General features: G+C 38.7%; 1 protein-coding gene across 1 annotated transcript in view; it reads left to right on the top strand.

Moving 5' to 3' along the window:
• LOC109411600 (tight junction protein ZO-1) overlaps positions 1-17,840 on the top strand; it is a gene marked incomplete in the record, with an annotated part of 419,854 nt that extends 402,014 nt beyond the window's left edge. Inside the window, 2 exon segments of the mRNA XM_062857432.1 lie at positions 860-2,835; positions 16,987-17,840. Of these exon segments, the coding sequence (XP_062713416.1) occupies positions 860-2,835; positions 16,987-17,210 (2,200 nt within the window).
• Positions 17,841-18,787: the final 947 nt, after the last annotated feature.

Raw genomic sequence — 18,787 nt, 5'->3', positions numbered from 1 at the left:
CTCTTAGGTCCTCTTCAACAAGAAACAGACATCGTGTGCGAGGCCTGCCGCAGTCTCCGGCCTCTTTCTAGTTCTCTACTGACTTTTATCTTGGTATGTCGTTCTTCCGGCATGTGTGAAATGTGACCAGCCCACAACAACCTGCCGTACTCTAATAGTCTTCTAATTGTTTGCAACACCTTACGTTCAAAGATACTAAATACCCTCAAGTCGGCTTCTTCAACGTCCAAGACTCGTGGTCGTATATACCAGCATGCAGCAGCTTCTCATACAATACAACACGGCTTTTATCTACGTCTGCAAACTACGGAATTCATCTGATTACAGTGCCCATAGAATGTCTTAAAAGTAGATTGACGAATAAGCTCAAAAACTCTTACTGCTAGAAAACTATAACTTATTCCAGGTTAACTTCCAACTGCCGTAACGGCCCAAACTATCTGCTGGGAAAAATCACCCCATCCTAATCAGTTTAGCTTTTAACAAAAAATCGGTGCTGGTACGGAATGCGTATGAATGAGCTTAAGCTTCACTAAAGAACTTTGTATGGATGTTATTGACCGAGTGCGTGAGATAGCGAGTGTGATACATGAACGATCTAATTACTTGACCTTGAAACACTCTCACAGTTAACATGTAACGAACGAAACGATTGAAGGAAATACAAAGATAACTTAATGTAAGTACCTCAGGTGATTTCTCAAAGAACTTCGAACGAAATGGGGGAAAAGTTAGTGCATGTGTCATGCATTAATGTCATTGCGCAGATATCCCTTCCTAATGAAACTAGCACAACCAACACCAATCGATGTCCATAATCAAACTTTATTCCATCACCCTAACTCGAATACTTCCGCAGCGAAATGGAGCCGATGATGTCGATACACGAGTTCAACCAACATCAACAGAATCTTATGTACCAAGAACGTCTTCGCCAACAGCAGCAGCAACCTCTACCTCCAATTCCCGGATCTTCCGGGTACGATCCGTACGGTAACAGAAGTATGCTCCCACCGGAGCTTCCTGCCAAACCTCCGAAAAAGAACATCCTCAAATCACCACTGAAGGCGATCAAGAACGTGTTTATCAAATCTACCAGACCGCTGCGCAGGCAAGTCAGCTTGGCAGAAGCAGACAAGAAGCTGCGACCCATACTAAAGCGACAGCATTCCATGATGGAGTCACGTTCCGGTCGAATGATGGACACTCGCTTCCAAGAACCCCACCAGTACGACCCTCGCCAATATTACGCACAGCAGTATTACAGCGATCCTAGGCAACAGATGTCTCCTCCACCGCCGCATCATATGCAAGGATATCATCGGCATGAGCCTTTCTATCCCAAGGACCCTAACAGCACCTACCAAAACCTCGAAACAGAATCCATTTACGACAGCTACGGGGCAGGTGGATACTACGATCGGGAACAGGAGAACTTGTACGCCAACCGCGCGTTGATAGAGCTGGAACGATCGCGGCCAGGTTTAATGCCAGGCTCCGGCGCAAACACTACGGGTCGAAGAATAGTTCGGCGCCACAGCATGGCCGATCGAAGCGTTCCGTCGCCAAGCTTCAACAACCTAAACCGCAGAAGAATGGGATCAGAACGATACCGCATGGAGATGATGAACACTTCGCTGAACGACGAATCCATCTACCAGAGCAAGAGCGGATCGTACATGTACGACGAAGCGCGAGATCACGTTCGGCGTTCCACGGATGATCCAGTCTACCAAAGTCGGAAAGAAATGCACAGGGATCATCTGTATCAGAGCAAGAAGCAAATGCAGGATCGCATCCAACAGAGCCGCCTAGAGATGATCCAGAACCAACATCATGATCGAAGCCACTCTCCGAGTACGTCAAGTCGCGTGAAAGAAGCCACCGAATCCAGCTCTAGCTCTCCCAACTCTCCGGCAAGTTTCACGTACTCCACTCGGAAGGAAATGAAAGAAAAAGGCATCAAACCTCGCACGCAACTCAGAGACCAGATTTATCAATCTCGAAGGGAAGCCATGGAATCTATGGCGGAGCCGGAGTACGTTTCAAGAAGGGAACTCAAGCACGAGCCGATATACGAATCCAAAAACGAAGTCGATGCGGCATCTTCGTTGGATTTGAGTAGCCTTCAGATAAGCGAAAACAAACTGGAGGAAAACATTACAGAAGACGATTCCGTCAACAGAACGGTAGTCAATCAATCGGAACAGGCGGTGGACACCGTCGAAAGAGACTCCGGCAATGACGAAACCACCAAGGCTCCCTTGGCTATGTCCGAGGATGACGAAGAAGACGACACTCTCACAAAAGCCAACGAGTCTGATCTGCAGAAAGCGGCGGCAGCCGCCAGTCAAATCAAAGTCGCTTCACCTCTCAGTCCACGATCCTCGCACATTTCCAACTTCTTGAAACGTACTGCTCCTCCACCGGCGCCTCCAGCATTCCAACTTCCTCCTCCGCCAATATCCACAATTCCCACGTCCAGCCCAACAACAAAAAGCCCAGAATCCATCCCGCCGGAAGTCTACACCAGCCGCACCTCGATGGAAACTCAGTACACCTCGCAGATGAGTCTGCCTATAGGTCCTCCGAACGCCCACAGCACCCCGTTTGCCAGCGAAATGTCGCTGGGCTTACCGCCACCGCGGCAACCCATCACCCGGAGGGGTATCTTCGATGCCGCCGGCGGAACGCTGGCCGACCCTATCTGGAACGTGTCGCTGCAGATTCCGCCAGGAGCGATCGCGCCCGGCACCAAGCAGGAAATCTACTTCACCGTCACCGATCCGCGGCTCAGCGAAAGCGTTGGAGGACCCCCGCTGGACATGGAAAATGGTTGGTGCTTTTTAACACACTGATTCTATCGATTGTCTTTTATCTTTGGTTTCATTTATATATTTATTAAACACACACCCGTAGTGTTTTGTATGATTTGTTGTCGTATCCTTCACGTTCACGTTCATGTGCTCAGTTTGCTTATGTACCTATTGTTTCATCATTTTGTTTCGTTGTTTCTATGTTTTTTGATAATATAACTTTAGTTTTGTTTGACTTTAATTGCATTGATCATTGTGTTCATGTTTTGTGATTTAATTCATTTATATCAAAGTTTTCAACACATTTGAAGTTATGTATGCACTTGCGTGTGTGCGTGCGAGTGTGTGTGTTTGCGTGATTTTTTTGTTTTCATTTGCATGGCTTTACTCACCTAGAATAGTATTGTGTAACTTACTTAGGCTTGTTTTTTTAGTGTTTCGGGCATGGGTAGAAAACAATAGAAAAATATTTAATTTACAGTTGAAATTACAGTAGAAAAGTAGTAGTGTCTATGTCATTGTGCATAAAATATTGTTGATTTACCGTTCACTTCAGCATGGCCTTAAGCCGTTTTATAAAATGAGTAACTTAAAAATGATCTTCAACATTTTTATCAAATGCGCTATTTCTCGTTGCCAATAGCCAAGGGCGTAGCCAGCTTTTCGGGCAGGGGGGGGCGAGCACCCTTACACTGAAAACCACTTTGCAGTAACAAGGAGTTCAAATACTTCATCATTTAAAGAAAATACAAGTGAAGTATGAAATATGGTTGATTAACAGGAATGGTTCAATGGAAGAATCATATACGATTATAATCCTGAGGAATTCCTCAAGATATTGCTTCAGGAATTTCTTAACAAATGCCATCATGAATTTGAATTCTAGCAGTTTCTCCAGAAATGTCTTTAATATTTTTCCAGGTTATTTGAATGTAGATATTCCAGCAGAAATTACCTTCGGAAAACTTGCAGTTATTCCGTTGGGAATACCTTCAGAAATTTCTTCAATAATTGCTCCAGAAGTTTTATTACGAATTTCACCATGCATTCTTTTGAGAATTTCCCCAGTAATTCTTTACAAATATCATTCTTAATTCCACCAGAAATCCGTTTGAGAAGCTCCAGAAAATACTTTAAGAATTTCTCCGGAAATTCTTTCAAAAATTCCAATCAAACTAAGATTCCTTTCCTTGAGGAATACCCTAAGAAATTTTTGGAGAAATTTCTTCGAAAAATCCTTTAATGAATTCCTTCGGAATTACCGGAAAAAATTCTTTTAAAATTTCTAAAGGAATTCCTTCGGAAATTCCTGGAGGAATATCTTTGGAAGTTGCTAGAGGAATGCATTAGGAAATTTTAAGAGGAATAAATTAAAAAATAATTTCAGGAATTTATTTCGAAAATCCTTGAGGAATTCCACCGGAAATTCCTTGACAAATTCTTCAGAAATTTCTTGAGGAATTCCTTCATTTCTAAAGCTCCTTGAGAAATTCCATAAGACATTCCTTCGAGAGTTCTTCTACAATTTCCTTTAGAAGATTCTTCGGGAATTCCTTGAGGAATTTTTTTGAAATAGATTTAGAACATTCCTTGAGGAACTCCTTCGGAGTTTTCGTGAGGAATTCTTCCGAAAATTCCATGAGGAATACCTTCCAAAATTTTTGGAGGAATTCATCTGGAAATTTCTGTAAAAATTCCTTCCCAATTTCCTGAAGTAATTCTTTCGAAAATATTGAAAAAAATCACTAAAAGTCTCTTGAGATATCCCTTCTGAAATTCCATAAGGAATTTCTTTAAAAATCTTTCAAAACTTCCTTGAAAAAATATTTCGGAAATTCCTGAAGAAATGCTTTTTGTGATTTTTTATTTCCTAGAGGAACTCATTCGGAAATTCTTTGAAGAGTTCCTTTAAAAAATGCCTTGATAAGGAAAATTCGGAAATTGTTAAAGGAGTTCGTTTGGAATTTTTTTTGACATATGTCTGAAATGTCTTATGGAATACCTTCGGAAATTTTGTGAGAAATTGTTTGATAAGTTCTTTGAGGATTTTTTTTCGTTTTTTTTTTATAAATCTTTACGGAATTCCTCAAGGAATTCCAGCGAAAGATCCTTGAGAAGTTTCTTCGGAAATTCCTCAAGAAGTTCCTTCAAAAATGTACTGCGAAACTCCTATGAAAACTTGAGAAACTTCTTCAAACATTCCTTCAGAAACACGTTTAGGGATTATGTGAGAAAATCCTAAGTAAATTTTTTGAGGACAACCGTCAACAATTTTTGGAGGAATTCATTCGGAAATTTTTGGAGGTATTTCAAAGCAAATCCATAAGAAATTTCTTTGGAAATTCCGGGAGGGATTTCTTTGGAAATTCGTAGAGGAATTCCTTCGGAAATTCAGGAGAAAATCCTTTGAAAATTCCAGGAGAAATTCCTTTGAAAATTCCTTGAGGAATTCCTACGGAAATTCCTGGACAAGCTCCTCCGGAAACTCATGGAGGAATTCTTCGGGAAAATCCTACAGGAATTCCCTCGGAAATTCTTGGAGGAATTCTTTCGAGAATTCGTGAAGGATTTCCTTCGGGAATTCCTTCGGAAATTCCTAGAGTAATTCCTTCGGAATTCCTTCGGAAATACCTGGAGAAATTTCTTCCTGAAATTTCTGGAGGAATTCCTTCGGAAATTCATCGAGGAATTCCTTCAGAAAATCCTTGAGCGATTCCTTCGCAAAAGTCCTGGAGGAATTCCTTCTGAAATTCATGGAGGAACTCCTTCGGAAATGCGTGAAGGAATTCTTGGAGAAATTCTTTCGAAAATTCCTGGTGGAATTCCTTCGGACATTCACGAAAGAATTCCTTCGGAAATTCCAGCAGAAAATTCCAGGTGAAAATCCTTTGAAAATCCCTGGAGGAATTCCACCGGAAATGACTGCAGGAATTCCCTCGGAAATTCCAGGAGGAATTCCTTCGGAAATTGCTGGAAGATTTCCTTCGGAAATTCCTGAAGGAATGCCTGCGGAAGTTTATGAAGGAATTCCTTTGGAAATTCCAGGAGGAATTCCTTCGCAAATTGCAGAAGGAATTTCTTTGAAAATTCCTAGAGGATCTCCTTCGGAAATTCCTGGAGGATCTTCTCAGGAAATTTCTGAAGTAATTCATCCGGAAATTCATGGAGGAATTTCCAAGAAATTCCTGAGGGAATTCCTTTGAAAATTCGTAGAGGAATTTCTTCAGAAATTCGTGAATGAATTCTTTCGGAAAATTTCTGGAGCAATTCCTTCGGAAATTCATGGAGGAACTCCTTCGGAAAATGCTTTAGGATTTCCTTCGCAAAATTCCTGGAGGAATTCCTTCTGAAATTCATGGAGGAATTCCTTCGGTATTTCCTAGAGGAATTCCTCCGGGAATTCCTCAAGGAATTTCTTCGGAAATTCGTGGAGGAATTCCGTCGGAAAATTTCTGGAGGAATTCCTTTGAAAATTTATGTAAGAATTCCTTCGCAAAATTCCTGGAGGAATTCATTCGGAAATTCATAGAGGAATTCCTTCGGACATTCATGGAGGAATTCCTTCGGAAATTCCTTTGAAAATTCCTAGAAGAATTTCTTCGGAAATTCGTAGAGGAATCCCGTCGGAAAATTTCTGAAGGAATTCCTTCGGAAATTCATGGAGGGATTTCTTCGGACATTCATGAAGGAATTCCTTCGGAAATTTCAGGAGGAAATCCTTTGAAAATTCCAAGAGGAATTCCCTTGAAAATTCCTTTGGAAATTCCTGGAGGAGTAATTCCTCCAGAAATTTGTGGAGGAATTTTTCCGAAATTTCCTGGAGGAATTTCTCCGGAAGTTCCTGGAGGAATTCTCTCGGAAATACATGGAGGAATTCATTCGGAAAATCCTGAAGGAATATCTTTCGCAAAATTCCTGGTGGAATTACATCGGAAATTCATGGAGAAATTCCTTTGGAAATTTCCAAAGGAATTTCTCCAGGAATTTCCGACAGAATTTCTCCTGGAATTTCTGAAGGAATTCTTCCTGGAATTTCCAAAAAATATCCTTCAGGAATTTCCAAAAGAGTATCTCCAGGAATTTCCGAAGGAATTTCCAAAGGAATTCCTCCAGGAATTTCCAATGGAATTCCTCCGGGAATTTTTAAGAAATTTCTCCAAGAATCTCTGAAGCAATCCCTCCAGGAATTTCCGAAATAATTGCTCCACGAATTTCAGAAGGAATGCATCCAAGAGATTCCGGAGGGAATTCTCCAGGAATTTCCGAAGAAATTCCGAAAGAATTCCTGCAGGAATTTCCATGAATCTTCAAACGAACGAATCGTCCAGCAATTTTCGAAGGAATTCCTCCCGGAATTTCCGATAGAATTCCTCCAGGAATTTTTGAAGGAATTCCTAACGGAATTTGTAAAGAAATTTCTCCAAGAAATTTCCAAAAATAAAATCCAAAAAGACTTTCCAGGAATTTCCGAAGGAATTCTTCCAGTAATTTCCGAAGCAATTATTCCAGCAATTTCCGAAGCAATTCCTCCTGCAATTTCTAAAGGATTTCGTCCAGTAGTTTCCGAAGGAATTCCTCCAGGAATCATAAAAAGCATTCCTCTAAGAAATTTGGAATGATTTTTTTCTAGGAATGTCCTAAGGAATTCATCCAAGGATTTTCTCAGGAATTTCTCTATAGATTTCTGAAAGAATTCCTCCAGAAATTTCCGGAGGTATTCATCCAAGACTTTTCGAGGGAACTCCCCAAGGAATTTCCAAAGGAATTCCTCCAGAAATTTTCGAAGGAATTCGTTCAGAAATTTCCGAACGAATTCCTTCAGGAATTTCCGAAGGAATTCCTTCAGGAATTTCCTAAGGAATTCTTCCAGGAATTTGCGAAGGGATTCCTCCAAGAATTCTGATTTTTTAAGGAATTCTTCCAGGATTTTTTGAAGGAATCGCTTCAGGAATTTCCGAAGCAATTCCTCCCGGAATTTCCGAAAGAATTCCTCCAGGAATTCCTGAAGAAATTCATTCTGGAATTTCCGAATGAATTCCTCCAGGAATCTCCAAAGGAATTCGTCCAGCAATTTCCTCCAATAATTTCCGAACGAAGTCCTTCACGAATTTCCGACGGAATTTCTCCAGAAATTTCAGAAGGAATTCTTCCAGGATTTTGCGAAGGGATTCCTCCAAGAATTTTGGAAGGAATTCCTCCAGGAATTTCCAATGGAATTCCTCCAGCAATTTCCGATGGAATTCCTTCAGAAATTTCCGAAAGAATTCCTCCAGGAATTCCTAAAGGGATTTCTCCCGAAATTTACAAATGAATTCCTTCGGGAATCTCCAAAGGAATTCGTCCAGCAGAAAGAATTCCTCCCGAAATTTCTGAAAGAATTCCTCCAGGAATTTTTAAAAGAATTCCTAATGGAATTTCCGAAGGAATTCCTCCCGGAATTTCCTAAAGAATTCCTTCAGGATTTTCCGAAGGAATTCTGCTAGGAATTTCCGACGGTAATTCTCCAGGAATTTCCAAAAAAAAATCTGAAAAGAATTTGCGAAAAAATTCCTCCAGGAATTTCTGAAGGAATTCCTCCAGGAATTTCCGAAGGAATTCCTCCAGAAATTTCCAATAGAATTGGTCCAGCAATTTCCGAAGGAATTCATCCAGTAATTGCCGAAGAAACTATTGCAGGAATTTCCGAAAGAATTCCTCCTGGAATTTCCAATGAATTTCAGGAAGGAATTTCAGCAAGAATTTCCAAAAAAAAAATCCAAAAAGTATTTCCGAAAAAAATTCCTCTACGACTTTCCGAAGGAATTCCTCCAGGACTTTCGGAAGGAATTCCTCCAGGAATTTTCAATGACATTCGTCCAGCAATTTCCGAAGGAATTCCTCCAGGAATTTCCAAAAGCATTCCTCCAGGAAGTTTGGAATTATTTTGTCCAGGAATTTCGTAAGGAATTCACCTCTCACGAATTTCTCTATGGATTTCTGAAAGAATACCTCCACTAATCTGCGAAGGCATTCATCCAAGATTTTCCCAAGGAACTGCCCAAGGAATTTCCGAAAGAATTGCTCCAGGAATTTCCGAAGGAATTCCTTCAGGAATTTCCGATGGCATTCTTTCAGGAATTTGCGAAGGGATTCCTCCAGGAATTTTGGATGGAATTCTGGATGGAATTCCTTAAGGAATTTCTAAAGGAATTCCTCCAGGTATTTCCGAAGGAATATCCTCAGGAATTTTCGAAGGTATTCCTCCAAGAATTTCCGAAGGAATTCCTGCATACATCAAAAAAATACGAGGATGCAGGAGAATTTTTTTTTACTAGTCAAAAACAGCTCTGATCATCTAAGTTTTTCAGTTAAGTTAGAATATAGTTGATCGGTCAGGCGGGGGCCCCAAAATTTGTTGTCATTTTGTTGTTAGACTTTGCTCGGGTATTGTAGAAGGTCATTTGGAATAATGAACACATGATATCAACAGGTTGCATTTCGTGGGGCCATCGTTGACCATAAACACTTTAAGGTATCCTAGCCTTAACAATGTGGGTTTCAATATGGTATAGGGACATGCTCCCAAAAATATGGATTTTCCGAAAACCACGGTGATTAGATCGGTCTAACCAATTTTTTTCCCGATAGATGATGAGTTTCTGAGTTGAATGAGCTAAAAATTTCCAAAATCGATGAAAAATTGACGGAGATATGATCATTTTAATTTCGTGGGTACCCGGGTACCCTGCCGGCCTTCCACGTAATTAAAAAATTCAGGAGCCCCTCTCCCTTCCTCTCCTCACTTTAAAATTCGGTCAACCCCATTAATAGATGTATATTCACGAGTACTAAGATCTAACAGAGTTCCAACATCCTAGTCTTAATAACCATTAAAATATCGAGATTTGAAATTGAAATAGGTACCCGGGTACTCTGCCGGCCACATAAGTGTTAAAACTATATTTAATAAAAGGTATAAGGTTTTATGACGGTTTTTAAAACCTCTGCAAGACAAGTTGGTCATCAAAATGTTACTTGGGTAGAGACTTTCGGAAATCAACATGACGGTTGTTTTCTCGTGACAAAAGCCTGGCCAGGGCCACCCACGAACATATGTCTGGAAACCAGTTAATTTTGCTTCCTTTGCGCTCTTTCATTGGTACATTTCTTCCATGGGTTATTTCTCTCTGAAGGATCTCTGAAGGAACCGCTTCAGCAATACGTGAAGAAACTTCTGGGACAACTTCTGAAATAATCCATGGAACAACTTTTGAAGTAAAGGAAATTTCCTTGACTTCCTTGGGCATAGAGTATCTTCGTGCCTGCCACACGATATACGCATGCAAAATGGTCATTGGCAGAGGAAGCTCTCAGTTAATAACTGTGGAAGTGCTCATAGAACACTAAGCTGAGAAGCAGGCTTTGTCCCAATGAGGACGTTACACCAAGAAGAGAGAGAGAGAACTTTTGAAGAAATCCCTCCTAAAATTTCTGAAGTAGTTCTAGGAATATTGAAGAAGTCTCTAAAGATATTTCCGAAAGTATCGCTGAAGAAATTTTAGAAGGAATTTACAAAAAAAAAAATGAAGAAAATTCTAAATGATTCCCTGAAAGAATTTCTGAAAAAACAGGAACATTTTGAGGGTAAGACTTTCTAAAGAAATTTTTGGAGCAATTTCTGGAAGAGAAATATATTTTGGAAGAATATCTAAAGAAATGTGAAGAAATCTTGAGAATTTTCCTAATAATCTCTTGTAGATTTTTTTTTTTGTTTTGTTTTTATTTCTGTGTATTAATTTGCTAAGTCTACACTTATCTCTTGTAGAGTCCCTCGGAGGATTTTCTAAGACTTTCTAAAGAAATCCTTATAGCAATTTCTGGAAGAGATATATCTTGAAAGAATAATTAGAGTAATTCTCGCTGAAACCAGGCCGCCATTTACATAAAGTCTGGGATTTCAATTTTTTCTTGCTTATTCGCTAGAATATGATAAAAAAGGATGAAAATCACTTTGGTTGGGTTTAATTGATGAACCCCTCGCTTGGCAAGGGGCTGACAAGGTTACAAAAATGACGATTTTTCATCAAATTGCACCTAATTTATCGCATAATATCTCAAAATTTAATGTTGTAACGTATACAAAACTTCACTTTTCTATAAACCTTTCATTCAAAGTCTTTGGCAGCCATCTTGGATTTGGTCGCCATTTTCAATTTTATCATTAAATTGCGATTTTCGCTGTGTTCGCAACCACCGATTTCAAATCCGAACTCATCATTAGAAACCTGAGAGTCTAAGCTTTCCAAAACATTCAAAAATTCAGGTGTGCATTGACCGCAACAATGATATATCGATGAAAACGTTAGGCGACCTATTCTCCCATTCATTTTGCCGCAGACGCTACGCGCATGCATGCGATTCCACCGATCCTGTTATCGCACGATCAGATGCGACAAAACCTTGACAAGCGAGGGGTCCATCAATTTAACCCAACCAAAGTGGTTTTCTTCCTTTTTATCATATTCTAGGGAATAAGCAAGAAAAAATTGAAATCCAAGACTTGGTGTAAATGGCGGCCTGATTTCAGCGAGAATTACTCACTAAAGAAATATGAGGAAATCTTGTGAATTTCCCTAATAATCTTTTGAAGAATTTCTAAAGCAATCCTTGGAGGAAATTCTTTAGAAAGCTTCTGAAGGACTTCTGAATTTCTGATTCTTAATATATCCTTGAAGCATTTTCTAAAAAAAACCATAGAGTATTTTTGAGAAAGTTTATGGAAGGTTTTCTAGATGAACGTTTTGAAGAATTTCTGAAAGAATCTCTATAAAAAAAATCTGAAAATATATTCGAAGACTAGTTCGTAGATGAATTTCTGGAACAATTACGGTAAAGCGCCAATTGTTGCACATTCCATGCTTTTCTTATGAGATATGCAACAATCGACGAGTTTTCAAGATGTGTAATAATTGTTAATTTACCCTAATGCAAGATTTTTTTTAAAGGAATTCTTAAAATATTTTCCAAAGGAATCCTAGCGACATTTTTGGAAGCTATCTGTGCGAGACTTTCTTAAGGAGTTTTCGGAGGATATTCTAAGACCGTTCGCAATGCTGTTTTATTTTGAATGGCGAGTTTTAAAATTTTTAAAACTCGCCATACAAAATAAAACAGCATTGCGAACGGCCTAAAGTCTAAAGGAATCCCTAGAAGATTTTGTGAAAGTATTTCCGACTGAATTTCTTTAGGGTTTCCTGGATGATTTTTTAAAGTAAATCTACGAGAAGTTTCCGAAAGATTCTTGAAATGAATTTCAGCAAGGGTCCATGAAAGAATTATCGGAAAATCTGTGAAAGTTTTTTCAAAGTAATCTTTGGAAAAATTCGAAAAGAAATCTCTGGCGAAAAAACTGAATTTTTGTTAAGTTATAACAGCCATGATCTAATATCATAAAAGCCAAGGGAGATTTTCTGAAAGAATCCTTCGAAAAAAAATGTGAAGGAACCCCTAGGGAAGTTTCTACATGAACCTCTGGAGAAAACTTCCGAATGGATCTCACTTTAAAAAAAAAAAGAGTCCCTAAAGGAATTTTTAAAGAAATCCCAGGAAGATTTTCTGACAGAGATTCAGATTTTCAAAAAAAAAATCCTTCTAGCAATTTTTAAAACAAACCCCGGAGAATGTTTTGGAATAAATCCTTGGATAATCATTTGAGGGGTCTCCAGATAGCCTAGTGATTAAGGCTATGGATCGCCAATCCGGAGACGGCGGGTTCGATTCGCGTTCCGGTCGGGAAAATTTTCTCGACTCCCTGGGCATAAAGTGTCATTGTACTTGCCACACAATGTACAAACTCATGCAATGGCAGGCAAAGAAAGCCCTTCAATTAATAACTTGTGGAAGTGCTCTAAGAACACTAAGTTGAAGAGAGGCAGGCCAAGTTCCAATGTGAACGTCGAGCCATAAAGAAGAAGAAGAAGATAATCATTTGAGAGAATGCTTAAAGGAAACTTCGAATCTGGGAAAGTCCTGAAAAATAGGGTAAATCTCTGAACGATTTTTTAAAGAACTTGCTGGAGAAATTTCGGCAGAAACTCATACACAACTTTTTTACACAACTCTTTGTGAAACTTCTAGAGAAATCCATAGTGGAATTTCCGTAGAAATTGGAAGCTGCTGTGGAAATTTCAGGTAAATGTTCAAAGCAACAAATTTTTGAATGAAATTTTAAAACATTTTCTGAAAAACTTTGAGAAACTATTCCAAAGTTTTTCAGAAAAAAAGTGTAGTCATCGCGGAAAGTTTTACTAAATTTCTGAATACATGTCTAAAGAAATTTCTGAACGATTTTTTGAAAGAATTTGAGAAATTTCTGCTCAAATACATTGTTTTTTTTTTTTAAATGGAGAAATTTTAGAAGTACATATTGCAAGATTTTTTTTTGTCTTTATTAAAGAGATTTTCAGCCCTAGGCTGGTTTATCTCTGAATGCAAGATGCTTTGAAAGAATTCTTGGTGGAATTTCCAGAATAGGAGGAATTTCTAAACAAATCCCTGAAGAAAAATTCCGAAAGAATCCGTGGAAGAATATTTGGAAGAATCCGTGAGGGAATTTTTGGCCGAATACTTGGACAAATTTCCGAAAGATTTTTTTAGAAAGATTTTTTAGAAGAACTTCTGGAGAATTTTTTGGTATATTTTCAGAAGGAATCTCCAATTGATTCTCCAAACGAATGCCTAGAGAAATTTCTGAATAAATATCCAGAAATTGCTGAAGTAATCCCTGTGAGAATCTATCATACATTCTCTGAAATGGTTAGTAAAAAATCATGGAGAAATTTTTGAATGCGAGATTTTGCATCAGAATTCTTTGCGACAGTTTTGGAGGGAGATTTTCTGAAATAACCTGTAACAAGATAATTTGAATTGGAAAGTTTTCTTCGGAGACCATAACAAAGTTGAAATTCTAAGTTCTCAAACTTAAACGTCTCGTACTGAGAAATCGTTCGGCAAATACAGTACAACCAGGGACCCTTACGCATATAACGTTACTGTATGTCTATTGTTAAAAAAATTGCTTTTGAATCAACTATACCTACATATTTTCTGAGACAAAAGGTTTCAATCTACTAACATATGCCAAAAACTCTAAAAAACTGAATTTTCAGAATAAGCGTATGAAACATGGGAATTTTTAAGCACTTCCAACCAGTTCACTTATTTTACTAAACATTTGACAAAAGTAAACGAATTTTGATTGTTGTATCATGAAAAGGAACTGTATAGGAGTAGCTGTTTCGGTAATTTTGGATGACTATTTTTCAACGACTATTGAAAAACTTGACTGATTTTGAGTTGTGTCTTTATTGCAGAAAATTGGTAAAATGCCAAAATCTCGCGTTACTCTACGAATTCCTGAACAAGTCTTTGTGGGATAAAAGTTTACATACACAGCAAAAATTTCCTAAAATTACACCCGACGTGAACAAATTTGGCATATACATTTCTATTCCCTTTCACTGAAGTTTACATAAAACAATTTCTTGTATGGAATGTTGTACGCAAGCTTCATACTGAGAGTAAGCTGTAAATTTAAAAGCTGATGGGGAAATGTATGCGATATGACGGGGTCCTTTTGTTACAGGTAATATTGCACTGTTCACAGCAAATCGAACTGCACAGTAAGAAAGTGTGACGGTTGAGAAGTGTGACGATAAGTGCAACCGGCCTGTCTGACAGCATTTTGACGTCGATAAATGTCACAGATTAGCACGTGGTGTGTGATTCGCCTGATTCTTCCTCGGTTTTGTTTTGATTCTCATCCATCTGACAACTCTCCAACTCGACTTTCTCTCTTTGTTTCTCACCAAAGTCGTTACCGGGTGGCCAGTTGTGCAGGCTTGTGCGTTTATATCCGTGAAAAAAGTTTGTGAAATGTGGAGTTTATGAAATTAATGTCGGCAACCGTGCCCGAGTACAAAAATAGTGTGATAGGCGAATTGCATCAAAAATCCATCTTTGAAAGCAACCAGCACTGTGATATAACATATGTTAATTGTGTAATTTTCCATCATTTGCCATCAAAATCTCAAAAAATCTCAAATTTTGAATTGTGTCCCTATTGCAGAAAACCGACAATATAAGCAATAACTAGTTTTACTATGTACAGTAACATTTCACAATCCTTGGCAACCTGAGTGGATACCGAAGGACTGCTGTTTTGCTTCCACATCCGACGTTTCGGTTGTATTTGTTTAACCTTCTTCAGGGAATCTAAAGTGTTATAAACAGACAATTTTGTGATGTATGAACCCTCCTTCCGAAGATTTTTCCCTACATAGTGCTACTTACAGGAGCATACGCTATGTCCAAAGGGAAGTATTATGAAAAGTGAATGTACCTCAAAGTTTTTTCGCTAGAATCGTAGCGAAGCCTCTTTTAGAGCCATTCATTAGATTTTAGCGGAAAAAATCATAACATAATTTAAATTATCGAGTTAGGTTTACAAGTCACCGTGCAAAAGTTTGGGGTCACCTTCCAGATGAAGTCTGAGTCGGATTTTTGTTCAAATCGTCATTTTTTTTTTGGTGCAACTTCGATTCTTTCTTTGATAGTTGAATGGCAAGACACAGAAATGGTTATGAAATGTTCATAAACTAAGTTCTAGACTAAGTTAAAGTAGAAAATCTATATATATAAAAATGAGTTTGAAGTCCCTTTGAGGCAACAAAACTCAAGAACGGCTGAACCGATCAGGATGACTCTTGCACGGTTCGGTTCGTATTCATGGTGGCTGTGTTTATATGTAAAAAAAGTTACAAAAATGAACCAAAAAAGTAAGAAAATTTACAAAATCCTGATTTTTATGACTTGGGAAGAAAATCAACCCAATTGAAATGAAACAAATCTAGAGTGCGGTGCTGTTTTGAGCCCTAAAGTTGTCAAACCAGCACAGCTTGGCAAGACAAAGTTTGCCGGGACAGCTAGTGGTATATAAAATCCATACTAAATCAGCAAAGTACGTTATATAAAGTGCGAAAGAGGATAGAAGTGAGATAAAAATGACTGATTCGTGAATTCTACCCTATATAACTGTAAGTGTTAAAACCACAAATACATCATTACCCCAAAAACCATTACAACGAATGTCATTTCTCCGAATGTACTATTACATGCGAGATTTTGGGTTTTGGTGCAAAGCAAAGGGGTAACTTTTTGATGAAAATACCATTTAAATTAAAATATGTAACATTCCTGAAACTTATGGATTTTGGGGTAATGATATGTTTGTGGTTATAACAGTTACAGTTATTTAGGGTAGAATTCACGAATCAGTCATTTTTTCTCACTTCTATCTTTTTTCGCACTTTATATAACGTATTTAGCTGATTTAGTATGGATTTTATATACCATTTTCTACCTGAACTTAGTCTAGAACTTAGTTTATGAACATTTCATATCCATTTCTGTGTCTTGCCATTCAACTATCAAAGAAAGAATTGAAGTTGCACCAAAAAAAAATGACGATTTGAACAAAAATCCGACTCAGACTTCATCTGGAAGGTGACCCCAAACTTTTGCACGATGCAGCATCCTAAGGGGTGACCCCAAACTTTTGCCCGGTGACTTCTAAACCTAACTCGATAATTAAATTATGTTATGATTTTTTCCGCTGAAATCTAATGAATGACTCTCAAAGAGGATAGAAATAGGGTTCCAATGCATCTTTAATTTTAAAATTTGGTCGACCCAATTTTGAATTACACGGAAAACAATTTTTCGTACAGATTTAGGAAAAACATGCAAGTTTTGGTAAACTTTTTATACTAAAAATTTCATATAAAATTTGTGAAAAGTACGTACGAATGAAATCTAATTCTTCATCTTTCGATAGAGTCTGAGAACGACTGGATTAAATAAAAGATGACTGAGATATGATCGAAAAACATTTCCATGTTTTTGTAGGGGTGACCCCAAACTTTTGCACGGGAGTGTATATGCAAGGTAATACGATATATGTAAAAATACGCGAACTAGAATAGAAAACAAATGAATGTATTGTTCGAACAAGCTTCTGATTTAACTCATACGCATTGCATGCTTTTAAAAATAAAACTATCCAATGGTAAACTTACACAAGTTTCTAACAACTCCTGTCCAAATTTCTCGTCCATTCCTGCTATCTCCATAGGTGAAACGATGCTTTCGCCGCTCGTTATGTGTGGTCCCCAGGGGACGGAATTCCTGCAGCCGGTGACCCTGAACATCCCGCACTGTGCCGGCCGGACGCCATCGCTCGGCATCTCCGTCAAGGCCACCGACAGCGAGAAGAACCTGCAAACTGATTGGGACAATATCGAACTGCCGAGCAACGCTGCGGCCCACACCGTCTCGGTCAAAGTGGACCATTTCTAAGTGTAAGTGAATGCTTTTTCGTATATTTTAGGCGCTCGAGGTTTAGGATTGTACAGCAATAAGTGTTACTTTTCTTCAATTGTAAAGCAAGACAAATGTTTATGTGCCTTTATTTTACTCAAACAATTAGCTTTTATGCAATCGAACAAAATTTCGCCAAACTGCTATATTTTTAGCTGTATTTTTAGAAGCGTTGCATAAACTGTACCAATTGCCATCAGACCAGTATGACGTGTATTTTAGTGAGTAAAATTTTCAATTTTCCCTCTATACAAATTACTACCATTGCCATTTTGTATCAAATCTGTATATATAAAGAGCTTAATGTTTTAAATTGTGTTTAGTCGTTTCAAATCTTGGAGGGAATTCTTCATTATCATTTAGCTTGATACAACATGTGTAGGATTTTGTACACATAGGACGATTATGATATGTTATTGTATAAAAAAAAATCTGTAAGGCAGACTCCAATCTATCTTATACGTACGAAGCATGCCTAGAGGGTGTAGGAGAACTTTGATTAAAAAAAATAATGCAATCTAAATACCTACATACACATACTTGTAAAAAACCTTTTCAAACTGCTGCAAAAGTGTTGAATAAAATTATTTTCCGAAAAGTATAACTGTAAATTGATTAGTTCTTCGAAAATCCTTGACTCTGTTGCCGCTCCTGGAGAACGCGTCACTTGTATCGTGTCGCTTAATATTACCCACTGGACATGACATTAGCACATTGGCGATTGCTCTGCACAACTCATAGTTGCTACTCCGTGATTAGCCGAATCAATCAATACCTACTGCACAGAGAACCAAAGAATGGGGCTTGAGACTAGCTTACACAATTCGAGAACTCCCAATTATAAGGTTAGGTAAATAATGACTCCGGTCACGTCCTTATGATCATCGACTACTACATTCAGTTCTGAGCACCCATGATGGTGCAGAGGGCCGAATTGAAAGATTTCCTTCCTGAGCGATTGCCCGCCAAAACGCCTTGACGTATTGCCTTCCATTATTTCCTTGTTGTAAAACACGTCTTTACAGGTCGAGGTAACAAACTGGTGTGATCTTTAATCATCTCCTTTTCCCTCTTCATTCATGCCCCACGTTACACTAATTGTCCATTCACACTGCGTGAATGCGTGGTTATCTTCGAAGATCTGCATTGTTTTCTGGACAGGCTCCCCGAAGTCCTTCAGTAACTGTTTGACCCAAAGCAGCTCCCGGCAACTTTCAGCTAACGAAATGTACTCCGCTTCGGTCGATTAAAGTGTCACGCACGCTTGCTTCCTGGCACACCACGAAATCAAGCCACCACCCAAGCGAAATAGGTAGCCCGAATTCGATTTCCGGTCCTTCACATTTTCAGCCCAGTCTGCGTCCGCATACCCCTAAAGTTCTTCTTTGCCGGCACCTAATACCAGCTTCAGCTCACTTGTCGCCTTCAGGTAGCGCAGAACCCTTTTTGCTTCCGTCCAATCCGCATTCGTTGACTTGCTCACCTGCCTTCTAAGAATCGATGTACTTATAGCGATGTCTAGCCGGGTATTCAGGTACAGCAAACCACTGACGAGG

The sequence above is a fragment of the Aedes albopictus genome, chromosome 3 (assembly GCF_035046485.1).
Source record: "Aedes albopictus strain Foshan chromosome 3, AalbF5, whole genome shotgun sequence".
Classification (NCBI taxonomy): domain Eukaryota; kingdom Metazoa; phylum Arthropoda; class Insecta; order Diptera; family Culicidae; genus Aedes; species Aedes albopictus.
The sequence above is the reverse complement of the archived record's forward strand: the minus strand, read 5'-3'. Positions and strand labels throughout refer to the sequence as shown.